Source organism: Hippoglossus hippoglossus, chromosome 9, assembly GCF_009819705.1.
Source record: "Hippoglossus hippoglossus isolate fHipHip1 chromosome 9, fHipHip1.pri, whole genome shotgun sequence".
NCBI classification, from domain to species: domain Eukaryota; kingdom Metazoa; phylum Chordata; class Actinopteri; order Pleuronectiformes; family Pleuronectidae; genus Hippoglossus; species Hippoglossus hippoglossus.
In genome coordinates, this window is record NC_047159.1 from 7102 (window position 1) to 35000 (window position 27899).

At 40.2% G+C, this 27899-nt stretch overlaps 2 protein-coding genes and 1 long non-coding RNA gene across 9 annotated transcripts in view; 1 reads left to right on the forward strand and 2 right to left on the reverse strand.

Annotated features, from left to right (window-relative positions):
* Positions 1-5576: 5576 nt before the first annotated feature.
* LOC117767401 (noelin-like) lies at positions 5577-14786 on the reverse strand. Of its 5 annotated transcripts, none has more exons than XM_034594993.1 (7): positions 14639-14786; positions 14503-14577; positions 13340-13489; positions 12199-12354; positions 9451-9670; positions 7402-7508; positions 5577-7054 (listed from the first exon to the last, which is right to left on the reverse strand). In XM_034594993.1, exons 2-7 carry the CDS (start codon positions 14569-14571, stop codon positions 6392-6394), a joined length of 1365 nt encoding a protein of 454 aa, XP_034450884.1. In that variant the 5' UTR covers positions 14572-14577; positions 14639-14786; the 3' UTR covers positions 5577-6391. The 5 variants fall into 5 exon arrangements, with proteins under 5 accessions (XP_034450884.1, XP_034450880.1, XP_034450885.1 ...); XM_034594989.1 differs by having other exon boundaries at positions 14651-14774; XM_034594994.1 differs by lacking the exon at positions 14503-14577 and having other exon boundaries at positions 14651-14786.
* On the forward strand, positions 7715-8595 carry LOC117767408. Its single transcript, XR_004614884.1, has 2 exons — positions 7715-7965; positions 8319-8595. It is a non-coding gene; the product is annotated as an uncharacterized LOC117767408 (long non-coding RNA).
* A 1677-nt stretch (positions 14787-16463) lies between the features above and the next one.
* LOC117767400 (formin-binding protein 1-like) overlaps positions 16464-27899 on the reverse strand; it is a 15757-nt gene continuing 4321 nt past the window's right edge. For 2 of the 3 annotated variants that reach the window (XM_034594987.1, XM_034594986.1), the window contains 16 exons: positions 27518-27568; positions 27240-27387; positions 26753-26815; positions 26448-26543; positions 25342-25356; positions 25086-25214; positions 24837-24983; positions 23812-23988; positions 23493-23684; positions 23062-23076; positions 22856-22965; positions 19947-20076; positions 18544-18689; positions 18278-18414; positions 17965-18123; positions 16464-16705 (listed from right to left, as the gene is read on the reverse strand). In XM_034594987.1, the coding sequence (XP_034450878.1) occupies positions 16677-16705; positions 17965-18123; positions 18278-18414; positions 18544-18689; positions 19947-20076; positions 22856-22965; positions 23062-23076; positions 23493-23684; positions 23812-23988; positions 24837-24983; positions 25086-25214; positions 25342-25356; positions 26448-26543; positions 26753-26815; positions 27240-27387; positions 27518-27568 (1744 nt within the window). In that variant the 3' untranslated portion in view covers positions 16464-16676. The remainder of the gene's footprint in view (positions 16706-17964; positions 18124-18277; positions 18415-18543; positions 18690-19946; positions 20077-22855; positions 22966-23061; positions 23077-23492; positions 23685-23811; positions 23989-24836; positions 24984-25085; positions 25215-25341; positions 25357-26447; positions 26544-26752; positions 26816-27239; positions 27388-27517; positions 27569-27899) is intronic. The other variant, XM_034594988.1, reaches the window with a different exon arrangement.

Consider the following 27899-nt stretch of genomic DNA (forward strand, 5'->3'; position numbering starts at 1 on the left):
TTTTTTAAAGGAACAATATCCCAAAACAAAATAACGTTCATATTAAAAACCAACTCATATCAAAAGCCATTTCAGGCAAAGGGGATAGGTGAGAATGGAGAGTACTCGATGACGTGCGTGGGCCAGTGCATTGCCTTTGACTCCCTAGTTCAAACTGCCCAGTCGTCGGACGAAGCAGGGGGAGTCATCGAGATATTTTTTCTAACCCTAACCCAGCCAGAGCCATCGGACGAACGGCTCTCTTTGAAAACCGATTTGCCTACCCCTTCCAAAACGTTTGCTCTCTGCAGCCAAAGAATCAAGACAAGGACGTGAACTGATGGGCGACACAAAGGAGAAAAGAACCAGTCCAAGGACCCCAAATCCACAAAACAAAACCCAGTCTAACTAACAACGACACTTCTAAACCACAAGAAAAGCCGGGAGCAAAGATCAGAACCAGCAGATTGTATTCACAGCAGGAGGCAGAACAAACCCAGATCTGAGCTCTGCCTTCAAACCTGAAAAAAGATGGAAAATCATTTTCTAGAATATCAGACACTATCCAGACTTACCTGAGGTCAACCTTTAAAAACAAATCCTAGAGGAAATCACAAAATAATTACAATGATTATATTAAAAACTCTTACGATTATATAAATAAATATTACTATAAATATCCCAACTCATATGTAAAGTATTTAATATATATAAAAAATCCCTCTTCTCTCCTCTTTCCCTCACTTCAGTGAGGGAGTAAAGGGGGAGACAGAGTCCACAGCCCGGTCCGGCGGGGGAGGGTTTGACCCGTACAGGTCTCTCTCCCTGACTCTGTTTCCCTCATTATGTTATCACAGAAAATTAAGAATATATCAGTTTTATCATTTTTAACAGCTAAATTTAATTAACAGATAATTTCAGTGGAATAATTAACCAATAAATTGATTATTTAGTAAGGATGGACCCTACTTAATCTACTCTAACATTTGGATTAAATTCTTATGATAATAAATAATTTTTACAGACATTACAAAGGTTTTTTAACTTAATAAAGAGACCGTGTCTACTGATTGGTCCATTACTCCTAAAGGATGATGGGATTGGTTTATAAAACAAGTCTAGTCAAATTACTCTCCTCTTATCTGCAAAATAAATCCAAAAACGATCAGAAAAATATCACCCAGAGGAATTTCTCTAATTTAAGATTTTTAATTATTTATTTATTTATTTATTTATTAATTGAATGATTGAGTACCGATTTATATTAGTTTGTCAGACAAACACTACCCCTACTGGCACACTAAGGAAGAGATAATAATTAAAAACCACTCCGAACTGAATAAATAGAAACTTAATGTACTTCACAGATAAATCGAAGGAAACTATTAACCAATTGGATAAATAATTCATATAGATGGGTCCTACCTAATTCACTCTAATAGTTTGACTTGTTTTAGGTCACAATTATTCAATTGTAAACAAGTTTGACATGTTTCTCATAGACTCTTTTACCAGGTGACACACTTCTCCTGCAATGCATTATGGGATTGTTTCCTTAACATCACTTTTCTTAAAATATCTCTGCATATAAGCCACCCAAACTTAAAATTATAGGATATTTACCATCCTAAGAGGGAGTTCTCTGAATTAAGATCCTTTTATAATATAAAATTCCAAACTCAGCAAAAACCATGAGTAAGGAGTGTACACACAGACTACACCTGCCCCACAGAGAATCAGCTCTTTAGATCAATCCATGGAGAAATCCAAGATGAGTCTGTTGTAACAATACTAAAGCATGTCTTGCGGTGTAAGTGACACAGAGCATTGCTCAGAAGTTTCCTGGAGTCGTGCGGTGTATGGGGCACAGGAACTTTTTAGGGAGCTCCATCATTCCCAGTGGAGGACTTTTTGAGCTTTGAGGTTTGAGCTTCACGGCGTGTGGCCTTTCTCCAAAACCAACAGAAGGATGAAACCGATGTTCCAACCCCGACTGGGCACTGAGCAGAGTGAGTATGACTCAGTTATTTATCCAACTCCACCTACTGAAGAGAACCAGAATTTAAAGGATGTCATCCCCAGAGTCTCCACTAGGGGCTGAAACTCAGAGCCAGAGCCAGAGCCAGAGGCCTCAACATGACCTTAATTCTAATCTTAACCATTATCCTAACCTTAATCAATACCTTAACTCTAAACCTAACCAGTTAATTATACGCCTAAACCTAACCAGTTAATTCTACGCCTAAACCTAAGCAGTTAACCCCATGCCTAAACCTAACCTTTTAATCCTTTATATTAATCTTAACTCTAATCCAAACCCAAACCATTTTATCCTTAAATATTAATTCTAATACTAACCAGTTGATCCTTAACAAAACCGTGAATCCTTTTCTAAATTATCTTAGAATTAGATTATAATAAAACTTAGTTGGACACACCCTGGGGCTTGATCAACCCTGGCGGGGCCTTCCTCGGGAGAGGGTGTCTAGTGATGATGGCCGAAACACCCGATGATCCTGAGGTCCACTACTGATGATGTGTTCCATAATGTAAAATTAGGAAATTAAAATAGTATCTATAGAAATAATAGTCCAACCAACTCCGTCAAAATCAAACAACCAATAATTCAAACAATGGAATGAGAAGCAATAAATCATGAAGTATCAATACAGAAAACAAAAACAGAAAGCACTTACAATGAAAGATTTAAAATATCAACAAAACTTAAACCAGTTTTTTTAAAGGAACAATATCCCAAAACAAAATAACGTTCATATTAAAAACCAACTCATATCAAAAGCCATTTCAGGCAAAGGGGATAGGTGAGAATGGAGAGTACTCGATGACGTGCGTGGGCCAGTGCATTGCCTTTGACTCCCTAGTTCAAACTGCCCAGTCGTCGGACGAAGCAGGGGGAGTCATCGAGATATTTTTTCTAACCCTAACCCTAACCCTAACCCTAACCCTAACCCTAACCCTAACCCTAACCCTAACCCTAACCCCTAACCCCCTAACCCTAACCCTAACCCTAACCCCTAACCCATATTTTTTCTAACCCTAACCCTAATCAATACCTTAACTCTAAACCTAACCAGTTAATTCTACGCCTAAACCTAACCACTTAATTCTACGCCTAAACCTAACCACTTAATTCTATGCCTAAACCTAACCTTTTAATCCTTTATATTAATCTTAACTCTAATCCAAACCCAAACCATTTTATCCTTAATATTAATTCTAATACTAACCAGTTGATCCTTAACAAAACCGTGAATCCTTTTCTAAATTATCTTAGAATTAGATTATAATAAAACTTAGTTGGACACACCCTGGGGCTTGATCAACCCTGGCGGGGCCTTCCTCGGGAGAGGGTGTCTACTGATGATGGCTGAAACACCCGATGATCCTGAGGTCCACTACTGATGATGTGTTCCATAATGTAAAATTAGGAAATTAAAATAGTATCTATAGAAATAATAGTCCAACCAACTCCGTCAAAATTAAACAACCAATAATTCAAACAATGGAATGAGAAGCAATAAATCATGAAATATCAATACAGAATACAGAAAACAAAAACATAAAGCACGTACAATGAAAGATTAAAAATATCGACAAAACTTAAATCCCTTTTTTAAAGGAACAATATCCCAAAACAAAATAACGTTCATATTAAAAACCAACTCATATCAAAAGCCATTTCAGGCAAAGGGGATAGGTGAGAATGGAGAGTAGTCGATGACGTGCGTGGGCCAGTGCATTGCCTTTGGCTCCCTAGTTCAAACTGCCCAGTCGTCGGACGAAGCAGGGGGAGTCATCGAGATATTTTTTCTAACCCTAACACATTCACAACCCCAAATCCAACCCCAACCCTAACCCTAAAACCAACCAAAAACCCAAACCAAACACTTAGCATAATCATGGAAAATGGAAAAATTTGCCAAGGTCCTAAAAACTCATAGATGGTACCAATCGATCGGCCATGTCCGCATTAGTGGGGGTAGAGCCTACTCGCAAGTCTCTACAACATTCACCAAAAAACCTAGACCAAAATATCTCTGAGTTTTTCACAGATTAGGGTTTTCCCTATCTGAAGGTCGTATGGTACCAATCGATCCACAGTACCCTTATTAGTGTTGACAAAACCACTTTCCAAGTCTCTATGACCTTCACAAAAAAAGTTATTCAAGAATATCTCAAGCCCCAATGTGCTATTATCCCTAATCCCTGAGGGTTGGAAGAGTCAGGGCCAGCCCTATCAGAGCACTGCCTCCTTGGCCCCCCCCCCCCGGACACCAATGAACCCTAACAAGCTCCTGTTTCCCATACACCACACGACACCAGAACATGCTCTACTATCAACAGACTCATCTTGGATTTCTTTGTGATTGGTCTAAAAGAGTTTATCAGTTGTGGGGGGAGTCTATTCTGGGTTTACGGGTTTTACTCAAGGTTTTGGCTGAGTTTAAAAGTTGACCATAATGCTGCAGGTTGCTTTTGACTTGTCAGTGGAGAGCACTATTAAAATATTCCAACTTTCATTAGTGTGAGAGTGGGGATAATATATTTTTTTAATTTATGTAACTACGTAGTTAATAAATACATAAATAATAAATTTTAGGAATGTCTTCAAAATATCTTAATTCAGGGAAGCCCTCTTGGGATGGTACATTTCTTATTATTTTAAGTTTGGGAGGTCAATGACAGGAGAATTATTAAAGAAACCGGATGTTTTATAAATTGGCTCACAAATCCCATCATCCTTCGGGAGTTGTGTGCCAATCAGTAAAAACAGTCTATTTATTAAGTTAAAAATATATGTAATGTGTATAAAAATTACTGTCTATGAAAGACAAGTCAAAATACTATAGTAAATAAGGTAGGACCCATCTATATCAATTAATTCACTTATTGCTTAATTATTGCCCTCTTGTAATCCATAATAAGTACATTAAGTTTCTATTTATTCAGTGTGGAGAGTGTTATTTGAATATTGCAACTTTCATTAGTCTGCTAGTAGGGGTTATATTTGTTTGAAAACTAATATAAATACATAATTAATAAATACATAAATTTATTTATTTATTAATAGTTAATTTGAGGGATGTTTAAAAAATTGTCAATTTAGCTAAATCCCTCGTGGGATGGTATTTTTCTCATCATTTTTAAAGTTTGGGTGGCCAATAAGATAATTATCTTTCAAAAGCTTGATCAAACTTCAAAATATTTTCTGCTTTCAAACAGAATAACAATCTGAAGGATATTTTTGTTTACACATCTTTAAAAAGTGAGTAACCACAACAAAACAATGCACATTTCAGAACAATAAAGTTCAATAGCAACAAGCATACGGGTCTGAGTGCTCCAGTCTGGCAAACATTCCAGCTGGAGTTATCAAATGTATTGTATGTGATAGAGCATAGAATTTATTGTAAGCTGTATATCGGACAGGCCCAGAACAAATTACTGCAATGTCTGAAACAGCATGTAAACTATATTGAATATAAAATTATTATATAATATCAATATCAACCCCTTCTTCAATTTGCACAGAGTATAACTTTATTAAAAACAGAGTGAATTAGTGGAGAAGAGACACAGTAATTAAGACTTTTATTGCTGTAAAACACACAACAATACAAAAATTCATAGTTATTGTTTAAGTGTAACTCTGTCTTGTTTTTCCCAAAGTGAGAAAATGTTGCATTAAAGAAAAAATTACAAACATCTAAATATCATCAAAAAATCACTCTTCAGAATAATACATCAAATACTTAAAACTCTTTATTCTCTTATTGACAAAGAATTCTTGTGTCTGATTTGTATTAGTGGATTAGGTTTGGGGTTAGTATTTAGTGCATTTGTGTGTAAAATGTTATCTTTATACTTAAAAAACATCAACTGATCAAAGTTTACCTTTAAATTCATTTTTAAACGACATCAATAATCTAAGTTAACAGTCGACAAGCTCTAGGCCAGATGTGATGATGAGTTGAGTCTAAATTCTCACAAAGACGACAAAAAGAAAAGTAAACTGGAGCCCTCTAACACTGACTTATCTAACTAAACCAAGCCAAACATAATCCAACACATATGATTTATGTAATTTTACCAGCATTTAGTTGAGTAAGGTGTTGACCAATAACCACAGACTGCAGTGACAGGAAACAGAATCTGTAATTACCCAAACTAAAACCATTTTTTCTGACTCGTTACTTCATGGAATAAAAGTAGTTGTGAGGATTTGACTTAATTGAGTTTTCAGTCTTATGAGGAGAGAGACTCATCAACCTCTGAACCTCACGATTTTCTTCAGGATAAAATTAATTTACTCATTAATCTCAATGTATGATGTGACAGGGTGTAATATTATAGTGAACTGAAGTGATTTCATGGTCACACATACTTATTTTTACTGTATAATGTGGTAAAGTGTCACGTTATAAAGAACTTGGTGACCATTGTTCCAGGCATACAGTGCTCTGTCTCGTGGGTTGTAGTCAAGCATGGACAGGTGACTGTACTTATTAGTCAGGGGAATGTCGATGTACTCGTATGTTGATGAGTTAGTGGAGTATGCATAGTACACTTTGGTTCCACCAGAATAACCATTAGTAACATACAGGGTTCCACATATCATGAAAGCCTCACCAGCACTGCGTTTCGGGTGGTTAGTGGTCCAGCTGCGGATAATCTGCAGAGTATTTGGGTTTAACTGACTGAGGACAATGTTTCCAGCATTCTGATTGGTGGCATAGACGGCCCAGAGCCCGCCCTCATCTACCATGAGGTCAATATCCGAGTGCCCCCCCCAAGAATAATGGTACATGTTGTTGTAGCCGGCAAAGTCGAGCTGTCGAGAGCGGCTGATGAGTGACGTCCTGAAGTCAAACTTGATTATGGTGTGACTCTGGAACTTGTTGAAGTAAATGGATCCGTTAAAAACCACCTGACCAGTCCCAGACCAGGGATGAGGCAGACGATGAGAGGTGAAGTTATCGGTCATCATGAAGTCATACATCGACTGATACTCCCTAACAAAGCGGTTGTTATGGTAACCATCCATATACCACACCTGCAGGGGATGAAATCAAATAAATAATTTGAAAATGAAAAACAGAAGTTTATTATTTCAATATTTATTGAACTGTCAACAGAATTCATTGTTCATTCAATTTCCGAAAGCATAAATGATATGATCTTAATGTTGTTTTTTATCGACCCTGTGGGTTTTAATATTGTGTTACATCGAAAAACATGTTTATTCACAATAAAAAACTTCAGTCTGTCTTTTATTAATTTGTACTCCTGAGAAATGTCCTTGACTGTCATTGTGTTGTTGTCATTGCTGTGTTGTGATTGTTGTTGTTGTGTTGTTGTCATCGATGTTGTAGTCATGTTGTTGCTGTTGTTGTCACTCACTCTGTTGTCTCCAGGAGGAGCCAGTGGGTCAGTCATCCATGATCCAAACCTGGAGCCTGATGTCTTGATGGTAATTGGCTCAGAGACTCCTGTTAGTTTCCCACAAGCTGAAACAAAAACAGATTCTGATGATGAATCAATGTTGATTTTGTCTTTTCAAAGACGATGTTAATAAATAGTACGGGCAAAAAATTTACAATGCATCTTTTTATTTATGATTATGTTATGGCCTATAGAGGTTGTATGAGGATATCCAGATAAAAAGGTTTTTGGGAAGGTTGTCAGTGATGACTAGAGGTTTTATTCAGGTCTTGAACCCTGGCATTTGGACTGCGAGTCTGTTGCTCTTTGGCCTGAGCTAAAGAGGCTCCCTATGCTAAGCAGGTGAAAGTGGGCCTGAAGAGAGGTAGGGAGGGATCACCAATCCTGCTCAGAGCACTTTAATGGCTAGATCACTATGTCCCAAATAAAAGTAATTGCAGGATTTAACACGGTAACAGGGATGGTTAAGGTAAGGGATAGGTTGAGGGACACGGGACATCTTAAGTGACCAGAGGAGTGCAGGTGAGAAAATATCCTATCAAATCTAGATCTGTCTGAAATGGTCTTAGCAATGCCTTAGTTGGGTCTTGAGCCTTGGACTGTTAGTTTGAGAGGCTGCTGCTATGGTACCTGAGCTAACCCTAACCCCCCGAACAATGTTCAATGGTGAGCAAAAAAAAGGGTGGGACAAGATTCCCCCAATTCCTATCAGAGCGTCATATGTGCTTATCCTTCATGGTCTGTACAACACAGAAAGAACATTCATGATAAAACACAGGTTAGGGCTGTGAGGGTTAAGAATTGAGGGTTATGTTAAGGATTAACTTGTTACGATTAGGATTTTGGTTTTAGGGTTAGGATTAGGGTTAGTCCAGTCAACCAAAGCACTATTATATCTTTCTACATTTGTATAATGGCTGTCCGTAATGGACTTTGCAAAGGCTTAACCAGGATCTGAACTCGGGACCCTCGGGTTGCAGGCCCGATGCTTTGCAAATGTGGCTAGATATGTTCAATGGAGTGGGGAGAGATTCCTCAATTTCACCCAGTTCTTTGTTGACCTGTGAAACGATGATTCATAATATAATTCCAAGTTAACAAATAACAAACGTTATATCTAATTATGTAGGTGTAAAAGCTGTCTCCAAGTGCTAAAACAGGTCAACTGGACTTGGATGAAATCTTCTAGGGGTGTGTCATTCCTTTATCACATTGTCTGACAGTAAATTAATTCATGTCTAATATTACTGTTGTATTTGTATGATTCATGAAGAGAAACAAATAGATAACAAATGAAAGTCTAATTTCAGAAAACTTGAATATTAATTAATTTAATGTAAGTGGTCAACAGATGTTTACTATATTAATCTGTTGTGGGTTTTTTCAGTGTCAGACAGAAACATTCTTTGATCAGAGACTGATCTAAATCAATAAACTCACTCATTTAGACACAGTCCTGACATATAGAACAGACTAAGCCTTTTGTTCTCATTTCATCTGTATTCGTGCATGTTTTCTGAAAGTTTACTGACAAAACGGAGCAGTACGATGGGATATCATGGGGGGGCAGTGTAGCCAATAGTTCAAGAGAGATGATCTCAAGACATGAGAAAGAAACAAGAGGATCAACATGATGTTACATCACCTGAGAAAAAAGGAACATTATCACAACCTCGCCCACAATCAACATGTTAGTTGTTGATCACACACTCTTTACTCTCTGCTGCCCTCTAGTGGATGTAGTGTTTAACAACCATGCCAACATGAAGGATACATGGAAGTTTGTGGAAAGTGACGGTTACATCGTTTGAAAAGGACCTATCTCTTTTCAGATGTAAATAAAGAATACAAATGAGCTTTAATACTTTGTTGAATCAACAATTTGTCGTCTGATTTCTTTAAAATATTAACATCATTAACGTGATTGATCAATTCTCACAAGTATAAAACCTGAAGGACCTGATTGATGATCACTTCTATAAATAACTTATTAATCAGTTGCCTTACCCAGTCTCTGCATGCAGGCTCTGAGCCGGTCCTCCAGGTTCATGACTCTGCTCTGCAGCTCCTGATAGTCGAGTCCGCTCAGTGTCTCCTGAAGAGACTCCAACTGCTTCGTCACATTTGCTGCCTCATCCTTAAACTGAGCGACAAGCAGAACGTCAGCTTTATACGACTCCAGCACCCGAATCAGAGGACGGAGCTCCTCCATCTTTGACCTGATGGACTGAGTCAGAGAGAGACATAGAGGACAGGTTAGCCCCTAACCCCTTTTTTTCAAAGCTCCTTTATTTGCTGTTTTCTAAATTCAGTTACCAAATTTGTCAAAAGACATAAATAAATACATAAAAACTAAAATCTTAGTTTAACTCAGAATGTCCAAAACTCAGCTTATCAACAGAACATCAAACGTTGTTTAAGCACCACACACTCCTGAATTCTTTTACATCATTAGTGAAAACTGAAATCTATTTTCAACCTGGCCTTCATCATCCTGCCATGTAGAGCAGGCCTAGCACAAAAGGTCCCAGTGTGAGCTCTGCTCTGAGACAAGTCCCTTAAACTATGGGTTCCTGTAGCAGCCAAAACAGGGAGCTACAGTTCATTGGCCTCTGCTTGAGGAACAATCCTCACACAGTCAACGATCTAGGGAGATCACACAGCTTGTAGCCTTTCAGGTCCATAAGGAAAAGGGGCTTTGTCACACCCAACCTCCCACCTGGCTCAAAATGGCCTGTGCTGTTGGCCTCCAAACGAGGTCCACAGGTCCAGTGAGGAGCCTCTGAATGAAGTTGAGCCACAAAGCTGCACCTCAGCTGATAACGTGAACAAGCCCCTGTCCAACTTTGTCTTTTGGCAGGCACAAAACATTCTGCGAAACCCTGTGCAGCCCATTCCAGAAAAAGTCCACCAATACCATCTGAATCTTGGCCAGCAAACCAGTCGGGCGATCCACACAGGTCAGTTGATGCCACAACATGGAGCCGTCCTACAATCTTTTCAGTCACAACTGAACTCTTCCAGAATAACCCCTCCGGTAAAACAAGTTTTCTACTCAGCTCATCGCTGGTTGTAAAGTTCTCACTTTTCTGCCAGTTGACCTTGGAGGACAGTGAACCAAAACTATTCAGTGTTATTGAGGATATTTATGTCCTCTTGTTTTCCAACAATTACTATGAAAACACCTGACACTCATTCCTTTGACACAGTCTGAATTAAATGCAAGTGGCAGCTTTAATGTCACGGAGATGGGTTTGCACGGAACCCGTCTTTTCCTTGTCCCACTAATTTTAGTGTTATTCCTGTTATTTCAAATGTTCGTGGACATCACTCTGGTGATGCCTTTTCAAACAAGTCGGCATGTTCGGTGTGCTACCAGCTAAATGTCCGATAGCAGCTGTGCAATATTGGCTTTTATACGATCCAATCGTCTTTATCTGTCGTCATTATAGTGACTGTGAAACTATAGTGTTCACAGATGATGAGGGAGCGTTTTCACACTCCTGTTTGTCTGCGGTCGCTATGACCATGAGCTACAGCACATCCGGTCCTAACCCTAACTCAAACTGGAAATTTTCGGTTCGGATACCGGTACACCCCTACCAGAAAGAGAGTAGCCCGACCAGACTCCCCTCTGGATTTCAAAGGGAGCACTTCACCCTCCATTTATCTTTACAAAACTTTCAATGTCCCTGTACAGGACTATGATCTGGGCCATAAGACCAGACTTGAACCCAAAGGCATCCAAGGTCTGCCACAGGTACTGGTGTTCTACCTGGTCAAAAGCCTTTTTTCTTGATTTATAGAAATCAGACCAAAGAACCAGAGAGATCCAAATTATCCAGAATTACTACGATGTTGTCAAATATCAGGGGCCTACTGGGTACACAATACATCTGATTTACATGAAGGACGTACTCCATTGCTTTTCTCAGCCTTGCAGCCAACACTTAAGACAGAAGCTTGTAGTCAGTACAGAGCAGAGCTACAGGCCACCATTTCTTTATTTCCGTAAGGTCCTCCATTTCTTGGGGAGGAGAGTAAGGAGGGCTGTCCTGCAGCTCAAAGGTAACTGTCCTGCGTTGGGACTGTTTCTGAGGACCAACAAATCTCTCGCAATCACAGGCTAGAAGACCTTTGACAAATCAAGTCAATGCAGAGTTCAGCTCTGCATTGACCCTGGTGACCCAGGTGATCCGACGCCTTCTCTGGTCTTTCCTGGAACTCCTCTTTGAATAGCTCCTCATAAAAGGTGACTGCATAAATGCAAATGTCAGAAGAGTTCTGCAGCAGCAGTGTCAGTCTGAAGAGAATGCATGAGTCTCCTTTGGGCATTTTTTCGTTTGAGGCCAAAGAAAAATGCAATGATTTTTTTTCTTTTGAGAGGGTCGGGGATGGAGTTTGATGCAGATACAGAGTGCGGCCATACCGAGACTCTCTGCTGGAGACCTGACCCACCAGAGAAAAGACAAACTCAGCTACTGTGATTAATGAGGTGAAAACACATAAACAACACAAAGACGCTCTAAACACTCTCCACCACCAAACTCACTCCCAGCATGCACTCCTACAGAGAGAGAGACGGGTAAAGAGAGAAAGAAAGACAGGTTGTGACCACGTGGATTGATGACTGAGATTATGAAAATAACTTTATCGACAAAGTTATTGATCGTATATGATCATTACATGTAATTTAACATTTTACAGTTTCTATGGAGACGGGCTGTGCTGATGATGTCATGAGGCGGCCGGAACCTTGAACTGTCTGGCAGTGTTGATTTCGTGTCCGTCCTCCACCTCCTTGAATTTGTTTTCCAGACCTTTCAGCTCAATTTCCATTTTCTCCACAAACTGAACGTCTCTGTGAGTTCGCTGCTCCAGCAGCTCGATGGACTGACTCATGTTGTTAACCTGAAACAAATAAGATCAGGTCATCAAATCCACCCACTGTGCCACTGACTAGTATCTATTGTCTACTATCTGCCCACTGCTAAGTACTGACTTTGTCTTTTATCTTCTACTAACTACTGTCTATTGTTGACTATGTACAAACTACTACTCACTACAAACTACCAACTACTAAACAAGTACTATTAACAATTAACTTACTATTTACTATAAACTACTAACTAGTATATACTAATTAATCTCCACTAACTACTAACTACTGTATACTAACTACTAACCGTAGTACTATTAACTACTAACTACTGAGTATTATCATCAAACTATCAACTAACTACTGTAAACTAACTACCAACTGCCATCTACTTACTACTAGCAACTAGTGTCTAATAAATACTATCTACTGTCTAAACCTAAGCCTACTGTCTACTAGCCCCCAACTATATAATACTACCTAATCATATTTACACAACTAACTACTGTCATCTAACTACCAACTACTAACTACTATCAACTACCTGCTAACTACTATTAACTAACCAATATCTACTATCAACTAACTACCAATTACTAAATACTGTCCACTAACAACTAACTACAAACATTAACAGCTAGCTACCGTCTTAAAACTACTAACTACTTTCTAGTAACTACTACTATCTACTCACAACTAACGATTGTCTACTAACTGCAAACTACTATCTACAATATATACATGTACTTATATATGTACATATATACATGTACATACATATGTACTAAATTTATGTAGTTTTATACATGTGCTTTCAGTGTATAAGTACAAACATACATGTACTTATATCTGTACTTATATGTACTTATCAGTACTACTATGAGTACTATCTAGTACTGGAAACACTCATACTACAAGTACTATAAGTAGTATCAGAAGTTTAAGTAATATAAGTTCTATCAGTAATATCAGAAGTATTAGTGGTATCAGGAGTATAAGCAGTAGAAGTAGCAGAACCTTTTCGAGCAGATGTTGAAGCTGTTTGCTTCGAGCATCTCTGGAACAAACGGTCGGCTGCGGAGCGACAACCGTACAAACACATCGGCCATCAGAGTCCTGAGCCGAGCTGTACACCTGCCAGCCGTCCTCAGGGGCTGAGGGCCCCACCTGTCAGAAGACACACCTGAGAGTACTTTATGTTGTCTGATCCCTCCTCCCTTTTTGTCCTTCTCAAATAGGGGAATGTTCTCATTGGTCCGAACCGTCGTTGCCATGGATTTTATTAATTTGGGCAGTGGGTTAAATATTGGCACACATAAAATAAATAAAAAAACGTTTCTCAGACAAGAACGACTCGGCTCCATTCAGGTTAGTTAGACTTTGTTCGCGAACGTCACAGCACTATTCTGATTAACAGACACTTGTTAGCTTTTAATGTTGAAGAAGATTTGTGTTATATTTGTTGTAGCTGGACATCTAAATGCTAATTACTCTTTTTCCAGATATATAACTGTTAGCTTAACTAGTCAGCTTGACCTAACTTGTGTTGATCAAACTTGGCTGTAGTCATAAAACAAACACAAACAAGGGCGCACACACAAACATTAGTACTGGCAGCAATATTGTTTATCAAAGCGTATAAGAGCTGTAGCCCATTCTGGAATAAACAGATCCTTCCACTGCATTCTGCCTCTGAGTATTCTTCATGATTAACTGTTAGCTGTTAGCTAAGTTAATCAGTAATGTAACAAGTTATTCATGCTGAGCCGTAACTTCCTGCTGCTGTTTGAATAAACGCCGCTAACATGCTAACTGTTTAGCTTCTAGACTAACTGTAAGTGACTAAATGTGAGAAAAAAAAATATTTATTCGGGAATCAACATGTGTTTATTATTGTTTTGATTATTATGATTGGAATTGAATAAAGTAAAGGAGAATAGAATAAAATAAATAGAATGGAAAAGTAGCAATTGAATAGAACAGAATTAAATAATTAGAATAGAAAAATAGAAAAAATAGAGCATATACAATAGAATACAATTAATAGATTACAATAAAATAAATAAAATAGAATTGTAGAAATAGAAAAGGATAGAATAAAATAATAATAACAGAATGGTAACAATACAATAGAATAGATTAGAACAGTAGAAACAGAATAGAATAGAAAAGAACGTTACCATGGTGAAGTGTGATGTGATGAGCAGCAGCAACAGAAAAACACTGAGCAGATTTTCTTCAGACTCCATCGTTTCCTAAAACAACAAATTGTTAATTAATCTGCTGATTTACCAGCTTACTAACCTGGTTACTAACCTGGTTACTAACCTGATTATCTGGCAATGGTTTACGTATCTTTTTTCTCCTTCTCCCTCGTTCTTCTGATACGACGACAAAAATCACCCAAGTGGAAACAAGATCCTCCAGCTCCCTATGTGTGTGTGTGTATGTGTGTGTGATGACGTCACTGCTTGGCTGATGAACAGATCTGAGCAGCAGGAAGAGGAGGAGCTGTCTGTGGAGAGAGAGAGAGAGAGAGAGAGAGAGGGAGGGAGAGGGAGAGGGAGAGAGAGACAGAGGGAGAGAGAGAGAGAGAGAGGGAGCGAGAGGGAGAGAGAGAGAGAGGGAGAGGGAGAGAGAGAGAGAGAGAGAGAGAGAGAGGGAGGGAGAGGGAGAGAGAGAGAGAGAGGGAGAGGGAGAGGGAGAGAGAGACAGAGAGAGAGAGAGTAAGAAGCCATTTGGCCTCAGGCAGTAAAATGTCGGCTCTTCATAAAATATTTGTTTCTGTTCTGAGATGAAACATGGTTTATTTTGTATGTGTTGTTGATGATGATGGTGATGAAGACGATGATGAGGATGATGGTGATGATAGTGATGGTGATGAAGATGTTGATGAGGATGATGATGGTAATGAAGATGATGATGATGAAGAAGATGATGATGAAGATGGTTATGATGAGGATGATGGTGATGAAGATGGTGATGAGGATGATGATGCTGATGATGGTGATGAAGATGATGATGATGATGATGATGCTGATGATGACGATGAAGATGATGATGAAGAAGATGATGATGATGCGGATGATGACGATGATGATGGCAGCAAGAGGAACCAGTTTGAATGAAGACAACTGACACCAATTCAGAAGGAACTTTATTTTGAAATCGAAAATACAGGAAGTTGAAAAGATAAGCTTTTGTGTCTCAATCAAAAAAGAATCAATAACTGATCAATATCTCACTTTAAAATAAAAGTTTTACATTTCACAGAATTAATTAACATGATCAAAAAAGCAGTGGGCTGGGCTAATACAGGCTGTTAAATCTGAGGGGCTGGGTTAATATCAGCAGGTTTACAGGAAGTGTTAAAATGTTTTTTACAGACTGATGTCACATTACACAGATTTTACAGTGTAATGTGACATCAGTCTGTAGAGCAGAGCTTTACTGTGACATCACAGTGATGTAACACCTGGAGCATAGGGTGACATCACAAATGCACTTATTTTTCTTTCCCACAGGAAGAATCATTTTCATCCATTCATTTATAACCTTTAAAATTATAATTCTGAAAAATAAAACGTGTTGAAGTTAAATAAAACATTTTAAACACTAACATTAACCCCTGATATCAATTTATCAGTGAATCTGAAAAATAAATGAATAAATCATAGAAACTTTTCAAAAATAAAAGTTTGAATCACACATTTAATCACCATGAGAAATAAATAGTTAGGATTTTAGTAATTTTCTTAAGTCGTCAGGAAATGTATCAGTTTCTTGTTATTGATTAGCTCACTGATCAATACTGATTGATTTACTAAGTAATCAATTTAACTTTGATGTGAAATATTTTTGACAGATTTTATAAATTAAAACTTAAAACCTAGTCACAGTCAGACTGATCAATAATCACAACAAATAATCAACATCTTTATTAAACTAATTTGTCTAATGTCTGATCTGAGTTTGGGATCAGTCTAATATATGATCAAACCTTCACACCAGTCTAATATGGGCGGGTGTGGCTGAGGGGTAGAGCGGTTGCCCTCTAACCAGATGGTCTGTGGTTTGATCCCAGTTTTCCCCATTTGCATGCTGATAGATGCACTGTATGAATGTGTGTGTGAATGGGTTAATCACAGAAATACTTTACTTATTGGGGCCTAATATATGATTGTAATTTTTTATTTTTTTTGACCAGCATGAGTTGACAATCGTCTGGGAGCTGATTGGTCGAGATATCTGAAGCATTACACTGTCCAATGAAAAGCTGTTACCACACTTCCTCTGAGCTCTTTCCTTTACATCACTTCCTGTGGCGAGATGTCCTCATTGGTCGATTACTGTGCTAGACTAGACGACTACTCTGCACAAAGCCTACAAGATATAGACAGACAGGTAGAGAGAGAGACAGGTACGTTAGAGCAGGTAGAGTGAGACAGGAGGTTAGAATGCAGACGACTACACTCTGATTATACCCATCTTTAATAATTTTCCAATAATTGTCAATCAGTTGTTTGGATGTTTAACAGATTATCTGACACCAGTTCAGTCAGTTATTGTTCAGCAGCCTCTTATCAATGACATTGATTATAGATATGGATCCACAAACAGAACCGTTAGATCTAATCTGCATTGCACAGTGCCTGGTATAAGAGACACACACCCTAGAGGTGAACAGGTGCATCACACAGGTGTGAAGAGTTCTGTAACATGAAGCAGCATCTGAGTTTATCCAGCTTAAAACAGAGTTTTCTGAGACATGACAGTGGTTCACTTCTTCAAAAGAGGTAAATGGTAACGCTCCCTTGCAGCAGGTTATGTTCGAGCTAGCGAGTTAGCGTCAGATCTCGAGGAGCTTGGTGGACAAATGATGAGAGAAACTCTAACCCGTTTCCTGTCACTAATGAACTATGTCACCATTTTGAAAAGCATCAAATTGAGTCCAACAAACAATAGTGAATCATGCATTTTTCATTTTGAAATTCAAATTTTCTAACATGCTACTTACAAAACTGTCGAACCTGACATTGATGCTGTTGATATGCCAACATTAAGTGACTCGGCTGATTCGCTAAGCTGTCGTGTTTTGTTGTAGAAGAGTTTGTGATGTCACTGAGCCACTTGACGAGTTTAAAGTGTCCTCTCACACGACAGATTTAAAGAAATCTTTGTTTACAGGACTCATTACGTTAATGTCAGCTCTTTGTAAACCACTAGAGGGCATCATTCCTGATTATGAAGACTCAGTAGTGAGACATCTTGATGAATAAATAGACAAATGTCTTTGGTAGTACTGCCACCAAGTAGAAATTCAGACAAATTATACATTTCATCCTCTCAATCACAATGTGACCGCTGTCATGTCATGTGACTCAGTGAAGCCTGATGATGAAGAGAAATCCTAGATATGTTGAACTGGTTTCATAAAACAGGTCTTCAACAAACAGACAGACAGGCTGCTGTAACCACAGCAACCAATGTGTTGACAATCAGAGGTCAGAGGTCACATAGGTCATTAAGGGGCAGGGATCACATTAGGTTGAAATAAGAGAAGGTTTGGGTCGTATACAGGTGGGATGTCATATACAGAGGTCATTTAAAGGTCATGAAGAGTCAGATGTAGGTCATGGCACCTTTGGCGCTGGTGTCCAGGAAGACTTTGATGTAAGAGGTAGGGACATATCCCTCCTCCTCCAGATTCCTCCGTACTCTGGTCCAGCCATCTCCTTTGTCTTCCTCCACCACAGAGAGTAGTTCTCCCTCCACCATTGAAAGAGTGCCTTCGTTCTGACCTGTAGAGGATCAACAAAATCAGAAGAGAACTTATCACTGATTAATCAATCAGAGCAGAGGAGTCTTCATCTGCTGGATCAGATGACTAACAGTCACCTGACCCCCTCTGTGACACCTGGTTTATTATACAAATATAGTAAAACATTAAAATACCTTGAAACGGGTACAGAGACCTGCAAGTGGCAATGCTGGGTAACGGTTCTTCATCATCAAAGTCTTCATCAAACTCTGAACTACGAGACTTAAAGTGAAGCTCAGCACTGTGGTCCTCAGTGTAACTGCCGTCAGGACTGAGAGACAGACAGGTAGAGAGAGATCATCAATAATCATGACAAATTAATAATTATCAATAATTATCAATATTCATCAATAATATTTGTTCTTTAATAATTAATAATTATCAATGATTGGTGGCGTACCTCTCTCTGCTGGCTGGACTGCGGTTGTCCAGCTTTTTCAAGCTGCTGCTGCCTGGCGTTGTCGCCTGGGAATTTAACCCACAACCTCCACTCTGTCTTCTACTGCTCTGATCAGACAGTCTGCTGTCCACCTCCGACAACCACGCCTACAGTAACATGAACACACATGTAAATACACATGGTAACATGTACTTTAATATACACGCTAACATGTATTTTAATATACACGCAAACATACACTTTTATATACACGCTTATATGTACTTCAATATACAAGCTAACATGTACTTTAAGAGAAAAGGAAGATCAGCGGGAAGGACCTGTGAGGAATGGAAGCTAGCAGGATTAGCTTCCTGCTTAGAGCATCCTCTTGGTCCTTCCTTCACCTAAAAACCTCCAGCAGTGGCTGAAGATCCATCTGGCCCACTATGCTCAACTGCAGCTACTCTCATCCACACTGGTTGTAAAATCTCTCCCAAGGACGGTGAGGACACAACCAGTTTCTCATTGACCAAGACCTGATACTCTGGTCCAACACCCTGCGCGTCGTCTACTTGGTAGAATTGACAGAACCTGCAAAGCAATCATTTTCCCTGTGGACTTTGGCTCCAGGGGTTTTATTCCAACATCCTCCATCAGGCTGCTCAAAGATCTGGGGATCTATGGACAAGCCACATGGCTTTCATAGTAATAATAATAATAACTTTATTTATATAACTCTTATCTAAACAAGGTTACCAAGTGCCTCACAAAATACATGGTCAAAAAATAAATAGAAATAACGTTTTGGCTAAAGATAAATCTGACTGGCAACTGGCTTGCACTATGAAAGTACTATGAAAGCACTATGAAAGTACCATGAAAGTACCATGAAAGTACCATGAAAGTACTAGGAAAGTCATGCGGCCGCTCAGTAGATCAGACGTCATCACCTCTGTGTCTTTTTAAACTAAACACTGTCACAGGCAGCAGAGTCAAAGCTGTCCCATTTAACAAACTACATAAAATGTGGTAGCAAGTAAAAGTAAAATGAATGTGAGTGCTGCAGCTATTATTTTTGTAATCAAGTATTCCATCAATTATTCCAATACTTTTGCATGTGTGAGTTGAGCCAACATCGTGATGTCCCCCCCTCCTCCCATTACAGACAAACAGCTGCAGCCTGCCATGCACAGACTACAATTTAGTGTCTACTATAACGTAGAAATATATATTTATTACTTGTTTGCAGGGATTTCCCCAAAAGCGTTACTCCCCTCTCACCGAAACTAGCCTCGGAGCTCGAGCCACCGCACTTTGTTAAGCCTGCACAACATACATCTTATGAGTTCAGCTACGTCAGGAAAAAATGTGGAGTTAGGGTTAGATGTGTGTGTGTAGTGTGTACATTGTGCGTTAATAACCTGGTTCCTCCGCAGCTCGTCATCAAGTCTTTGAAGATTCTGTTTCACTTCCTCAAGTCGAGAATCTAAACTGCACGAGTCACCCTGAGGAGTGTGTTCATACACAGTTTTCATCTTCATCAGAGCCGTCCTGACACACACACACAGAAAGTGCATCACACAACTGTAATACACAACCCTCAGATACAATAAACTAGAACTAGCTGTGGTTGTTTTCAGCAGTTTCAGACAGAAAAGTTAATAAAATCAAGTCTGTTCGACTTTGAGCCCAACAGAACATTTGTGTCATTAAGCGCCCAAGGGTATGCGTGAAGTGCACAGTAGCATCGCTACTTCCGGAAGTGGACATTTAGGCTAACAACAAGCACAGAAATCTTAGAAACAGCTGAGAATCCTGTAATTTATTAAGACAGCTTCTCTCTGATCAGCCTTGATCAGCTGACCACAATAATCTCATGTTCTAAACCAACAACTTGTATCTTAGATCCCATTCTGACAAAGTTACTTTAAGAAAATTTTGCCCCTAATTGACAGTTCGTTACTGAACACAATCAATCTGTCATTATCATCAGGATGTACCACAGTCCTTTAAACTAGCTGTAATCAAACCCCTTCTCAAAAAACCCACCCTGGACCCGGAGGTTTTTAACTACAGACCGATATCCAACCTCCCCTTCCTGTCTAAACTCCTGAGAAGGTTGTAGCCAATCAGCTGTGAGAGTTTCTCCAGGAAACTAACATGAAGACTTTCAGTCGGAGTTTAGAGCCAATCACAGCACGGAGACAGTCTTGGTTAAAGTCACTAATGAGCTTCTAATAGCTTCAGATGTTTGTGTCTGTCCTCGTCCTGTTAGATCTTAGTGCAGCATTCGACACTATTGACCATCACATTTTATCACAGAGACTAGAACAGTTCATTAGCATTAAAGGAACCGCCCTACACTGGTTTAAATCCTATTTATCAGATCGATTCCAATTCATGCAAATTATTGATGAGTCATCGGTGCACACCAGAGTTAACCACGGTGTTCCACAGGGTTCTGTGCTCGGCCCAATTTTATTCTCATTATAAATGCTTCCACTAGGAAACATCAGGACACACTCTGTAAACTTCCACTGCTCTGCGGATGACACCAAGTTATATGTATCAATAAAACCAGAACAGTGTCATCAATTATAAACATCATCATGTTTCAAGGACATAAAAACCTGGATGAGCTGTAATTTTCTCTTATTGAACTCATATAAAACTAAGGTTCTAATACTTGGCCCTAAACACCTTAGAGACACATTATCTAATGATGAAGCTGCTCTCGACGACATCGTCTTTGCTTCCAGTGAAACATCAGGAACTTGGGAGTGATCTTCGATCCCGATTTGTCCTTTGATTCTTACTTAAAACAAATTTCTAGGACCGCCTTCTTCCACTTGCGTAACATCTCAAACATCAGACATAACCCTAACCTCAAAAAGACGCAGAAGGACGAGTCCAGGCCTTTGTTCCATCCAGACGTGATTATTGTAATTCCTTATTATCAGGCTCCAGCAGGAAGTCGTTAAAGACTCTGCAGTTTGTCCTAAATGCTGCAGCACGTGTCCTGAAGAGAACCAGGACCAGAGACCACATGTCTCCTGTGTTAGCTTCACTACACTGGCTTCCTGTTACATTTAGAATTTAAAACCCTCCTCCTCACCTACATTAATAATATGGCAGCATCAAACCTTAAAGAGCTGATAGTACCTTATCACCACTAGAGTCCTGAGCTCCCAGAATTCAGGCTGTCGTCCCTAAAGTCTCTAAAGCAGAGGAGGAGCCAGAGCTTCAGCATCAAGCTCCTCTCCTGTGGAATCATCTCAGCTTCAGTTCTGGAGGCAGACTCCCTCTGTACGTTGAAGATTCAAACCTTCCTTTAGGATAAAGCTTATAGTTAGAGCCGGTCCAGGTTTGTCTTAGACCTGATCTTAGTTCTGCTGCTACAGGTCTAGAAGGTCGGGGGACACATGACACACGGAGCTTCTCTTCCCAGCTTCTCCTTCCTCTTCTCCATCCTTATCACATCTAAGATATTAATATCTCATCAATACATGTTACTGACTTGACTTCTTCCCCGGAGTCCCTTTGCCTTATCGTCCGCAAATCCACATCGTGGATTATGATGGTGGATCGAGAATCAGAACCAAATAATAATAAATATGACCCTCCAAATGTTTTTTTTGGAAGATATCAGGGTGGTAGATCTCGGCTTACGTTTGGAATTAAAAAGTGATCTTGGGTTTGAAAAGGTTGGTGACCACTGCTGTAAAAATACTATCTTTCTGATGTTCTCTGTTACACGTGACATCTGTTCACTTGTGTCCGTCCTGGGAGACGGATCCTCACATGTGTCTCTGAGGTTTCTACCTTCTTTACCTGTTAAAGGTTTTAGTAGTTTGACTCTTGAGGGTTAAGGACAGAGGACGTCTCACCTTGTTAAAGCCTCTGAGACAAACTGGGATTTGTGAATATGGGCTTTACAAATAAAATGTGATTGATTGATTGACAACTTGGTGTAAATGACCTAGTTTCAAGTTGAATTTGAATTGGGCTTGTGGATACTTGATGACGCCACAGGAGCAGTATGGAGGCGTGTTGTGTTTTTTTCTGTCGTTTTATTACATTTGAATGTCTGGTCCCATTGACTTCAATTGTATTTGATTCTGCTCTAACAAAGTTTACCCCTGAGAAGTGTTTGGTGGACTCAAACACTTCACCCCCCCTCCATCATAGTGCTGATGAGATAATGAGGGACTTTAGATTTTTGGTGAACTATCCCTTTAAGACCGTCCTGAGACATCATGTTCACCAGAATGAGAAGGACGACCTGAAAACATAGTGCCTCCGACCACTAGGTGTCACTGGTGTGTGTTACCTCTGCTCTCTCTCTCTCTGAATCTCTTCGTTGATGTTGTTGATTTTGGTCTGAAGTTTTTTCCTTCTTTGTTCAGGAGAAAGGTGACTACAGTCTGCAGGACTTGAGCCCTGAAACAACACAATCAACAAAATGTAACACAAACGCACACACACACGAGTGTAAACATCATGTTGTAACACAACTGTGACAGGTGAGGTACTGACCAGTTTGAGAGACAGCTGTCCACAAGGAGCAAGAAGGAAAAAAGACACCATTAAAACATACAAATATGTGTGTGTGTGTGACTGTGTGTGAGGACCATTTTAAGCATAGACCTGACAGAGTGAGGACATTTTGACTGGTCCTTTGCTTTTTCAATGGGCTAGGGTTAGTCAGAATTAGGGTTAGGTGGTTAGGGTTAGTGGGGGTTACATTACATTACATTATATTTAGCTGATGCTTTTATCCAAAGCGACTTACAATAAGTGCATCAACCATGAGGGAACAAACCCAGAACAACAATACATTACAGTACATTAGCTTCAAAAAGACAAACTACAAGTGCAACTACACAGAATTTATTTGTTAGGGCTAGGGATTGCATTATGTCAATGAGCGTCCTCACTAAGATAGAAGTACAAACATGTGGTTGTACCCCTCTCTTCAGGCTGCGCAGACACTGCTTCCTGGTTCTGGAACCAGAGGTCATGAGGTCATTCAGTCGCTGTGTGATTGGGTCTCTTGAGGCAGGGGGTGGAGACTGTGGACAGTTAACCACGTCCCCAGGTGAAGGTGAGGTTGGGGGTGGAGGGGGGGGCTGCCGGGGGGAGGACAGGAGGGTCAACAACTGGAGAGAGAGAGAAAGAGAGAGAGAGATTGAGAGACAGACAGGTTAGGGGGACAGGTATGTCTGTTTTACATACTTCACCAATGATGAAGAAAATAATGCAGATTGTAAAATGTCGTTAACATACTTTGTTTTTTCGTAAGAAGGGCCACAACTTCCTGCCATGTCTCCGCCCCTCAGTCCGGTTGTCAAGGTAACTGGATTCAGAGATGCTCCTCCTCATGGTGGCGCTATAATCTTCAAACTCTACATCACCTGGAGGGTCAAAACCTGATTTGTACACTTCCACCACTTGACGGGTGTCCTGCACACACACACACACACACACACACACACACACACACACACACCCACACACACACACACACACACACACACAAACACAGATGTGATCTCTGACCTTTCTACATTGTGTCTCATCATCTTCTTCAGTGGTTGTATTACTTTGTTGTCATGAAGATAGTTTGGTTGTCATAGCAACCTGATTTCTTTCACAACCAGAACCAGAACCTGAGACTGAAACAAGCCAAACACTGAACCACACATTCAGAGCCAGTTCCTGATCTGGAACCAGTTGTTTGTGTTTCACAGCCAAAGTACTAAAGTAGCATCAACTTGTTGCTCGTCTAGAAGAAAGAACCGCCTGCGTCAGAGGCTGGGGGCGGGATTATTGTGACAATAACATCAAGCACGACTCTCTCTCTTATGGAAAAAAAACATTTCGTTTTGGTGAAGAGCAAAACATTGGTTTGATTTACAATATATTGTTTAACGAGATGTGTGTATAGGTTAGAGTGAGGACATTTTGGCTGGTCCTCACTTTCTGACCCACTTTGAATGGACTGTTTGAGGGTTAAGATTTGGTTTTAGACTTAGGGTTCACAGCTTGAACCAGCTCCAAAGCAGAACCAGCCCCGATCCTGAATCTAACAGCAGCTGAGAACATGTTGAACACTGTGGCAGAGAACAGACTCACTGAGAACGAGCAGAACACCCTGCAGGGACTCAGGTCACGTCTTGTTCCCTTGCAGAACCCTGAGTTTCCATATTCAATCATCTTAGAACTACATGACGTGTGATAAAAACTATTGACAAAAGTCACAGTTAAATGAAAAAATGTCAGTCTCAACACTTGTCCCACCGAACACTCACCATCCTGGGCTGGATGCTCTCAGCGGCATCCATCATGGCGTCCAAACAGCCACTGACCACAGGAAGAACTTTTCTTTCAGCTTCTGCTGACGAACGCATCGATTCACAGATTCTCTCGATCCGTCGCTCCTCCATGTCCTGGATACGCTACGAACACGGAACAGAACTCACGCTGAAAAACTGTGTATGATCGTCCTCAAGATATACATGGTATATAACTGGTACCACTGTGTGGTACTGATGGTTTACCTGGTATATGACTGGTACCAGTGTGTGGTAGTGCTGGTGCTGGTCCTGGTTAAACTGGTTTAAACTGGTCACGTAGTCTTTCCTGGACTCTTCAGCTGCTTGTTGTTTCTGTTGAGCCGTGTGACGAGCCTGAAACCAGCAGAAAACTATAATCACCATCCTGTGGTTGTTCACCTGGTCTCTGTGACCTTTGACCTTTATTTAACATGTTAACGTTAATGCTTCTCAAGGATTTACAAGAATGAAGAAAACTCACCTTTAGTGAACAACGCTGAGAGACAGACAGACAGACAGACAGACAGACAGACAGACAGAGAGAGACAGAGAGAGAGAGAGACATAGAGAGAGAGAGACATAGAGAGAGAGAGAGACAGAGAGAGAGACAGAGAGAGAGACATAGAGAGAGAGACACAGAGAGAGAGAGACACACGGAGAGAGAGAGAGAGACACATAGAGAGAGAGAGAGACAGAGAGAGAGAGAGAGAGAGAGAGAGAGAGAGAGAGACATAGAGAGAGAGAGACATAGAGAGAGAGAGAGAGAGAGAGAGAGAGACACATGGAGAGAGAGAGAGACATAGAGAGAGAGACAGAGAGAGAGAGACATAGAGAGAGAGAGAGAGACAGAGAGAGAGAGAGAGAGAGACAGAGAGAGAGAGACAGAGAGAGAGAGACATAGAGAGAGAGAGAGAGAGAGAGAGAGAGAGAGAGAGAGAGAGAGAGACAGAGAGAGAGACAGAGAGAGAGAGAGAGAGAGAGAGAGAGAGAGGGAGAGAGAGAGAGAGAGGGAGAGAGAGAGAGAGAGAGAGAGAGAGAGACATAGAGAGAGAGAGACAGAGAGAGAGACAGAGAGAGAGAGAGACAGAGAGAGAGAGAGAGACACATGGAGAGAGAGAGAGACAGAGAGAGAGAGAGAGACAGAGAGAGAGAGAGAGAGAGAGAGAGACATAGAGAGAGAGACAGAGAGAGAGACAGAGAGAGAGAGAGACAGAGAGAGAGAGACAGAGAGAGAGAGAGAGAGACAGAGAGAGAGAGAGAGAGAGAGAGACAGAGAGAGAGACAGAGAGAGAGAGAGACAGAGAGAGAGAGACAGAGAGAGAGAGAGAGAGACAGAGAGAGAGAGAGAGAGAGAGAGAGAGAGAGAGAGAGAGAGAGAGAGACAGAGAGAGAGAGAGAGAGAGAGAGAGAGAGATCAATTTAGTTGAGTTTCATCTATAATGTTGGATCATACAATACATGTATTGATCACATGTATTGATTGGTAAGCATTCATTATGTATGAACACTCAATTGTTTTGAATGAGTAAAGTTAGAACATATCTTCTGTCAGTCATTGCTTTTATATTTATATAAAATGGTAAAAACCTTTTCTCCGTCCGTCTTGTTGTCGAGGTCGATTCTGTCGGAGACCTGTTGAGCTCGTTCAGCCTCTTTACAGTCACGCTCAAACCGACGTTTACTCTGATCAACAAGTAAACAACAAATCAATGAACACATCATTAGTGTTTCTGTCGTTACGTCTGAATCTGAAGAGAGAATAAACTGTTTTTTACTTGTTTCTTCTGAATAAACAATACAAGTTTCAACTTTGTGTTTTGTACAGTTTTTAACAAGTGGGTGGGGCCATAAAGGTCAGGTATATGTGGGGTCAGGGGTCAGAGGTCACTCACAGACTCCAACTGTTTCCACGAGCTCTCAATGTGCTGCTGGGCACGGCGGCCATCTTGAAAATGCTGCAAGAGGATACGAACCATTAAGAAACTGGTGACGTTTGTACTTCCTGTTTGACAACCAATAACAAGCCAGAGATCCACTGACCACCAAAGTAAAAGTCTCATACGTTTTCTACCGAAAGCTCCTGAGGTGTAATCAACTTATAAAAAGAAAAGTCTAAATAAACATAAAATCTGTGAATAAAACAAATAATAACCTCATTAAACACTTGATTGATTATAAAACAATTACAAACTTTGAATCATATTCTTGTTTTTTATGTTAACTTTATAATATATTGTCAGTTTTATCTTGTTATTATTATTGAATGCCTATAATGAACATATGAATATATAATTAAACATTTAGGGTTAGGGTTAACCTGTCAACATGTGACAACAAACATTGTTTCTTTGTGTGTGTGTGTGTGTGTTGTTTACTCACTGTTTTCCTCTCAGTCTTCAGCTCGTGAGTGAATCGTGTCAAATCACAGACGATCTGTGAGTTCAGGTTTTCAGCAAGTTCCTCTCTCTGTACTGCGACTTCATTCAACTGATGGAGAGTCGCAGCGAACGCCAAACACCAGGTGTACCTGTAACAGCCAATCACACACCAGGTGTACCTGTAACAACTGTGTGTGTGTGTGTGTGTGTGTGTGTGTGTGTGTGTGTTGTGTGTGTGTGTGTTGTGTGTGTGTGTGTGATGACTGTGTGATGACTGACCTGCTCTCATCTCCTCTGCTTCTCTTGGGGTGATACTTCTTGGACAGACTCCTGCAGACAGACAGTTAGAAAGAGAGAGACACCGGTTAGGATTGATGATAATGCCTAAGTTAACTTTTGTGTGATGACAGATGACCCAGGTAACCTCATGTGACCTCAGATAACCTCAGATGACCCTCATGGACCTCATGTGACCCCAGGTGACCCTCATGTGACCCCAGGTGACCCTCATGTGACCACAGGTGACCCCAGGTGACCCTCATGGACCTCAGATGACCCTCATGGACCTCATGTGACCCCAGGTGACCCTCATGTGACCCCAGGTGACCCTCATGTGACCACAGGTGACCCTCATGTGACCCTCATGTGACCCCAGGTGACC

What these genes read in the sequence shown, in the direction of transcription:
- LOC117767401 (XM_034594993.1), bottom strand. Translation starts at nt 14,571, where the DNA reads ATGGAGTCTGAAGAAAATCTGCTCAGTGTTTTTCTGTTGCTGCTGCTC. An exon ending in AGCCTGCATGCAGAGACTGG is followed by an intron (nt 7,509 to 9,450) that starts GTAAGGCAACTG and finishes TTTTTGTTTCAG; the next exon opens with CTTGTGGGAAACTAACAGGA. An exon ending in CTCCTCCTGGAGACAACAGA is followed by an intron (nt 7,055 to 7,401) that starts GTGAGTGACAAC and finishes CATCCCCTGCAG; the next exon opens with GTGTGGTATATGGATGGTTA.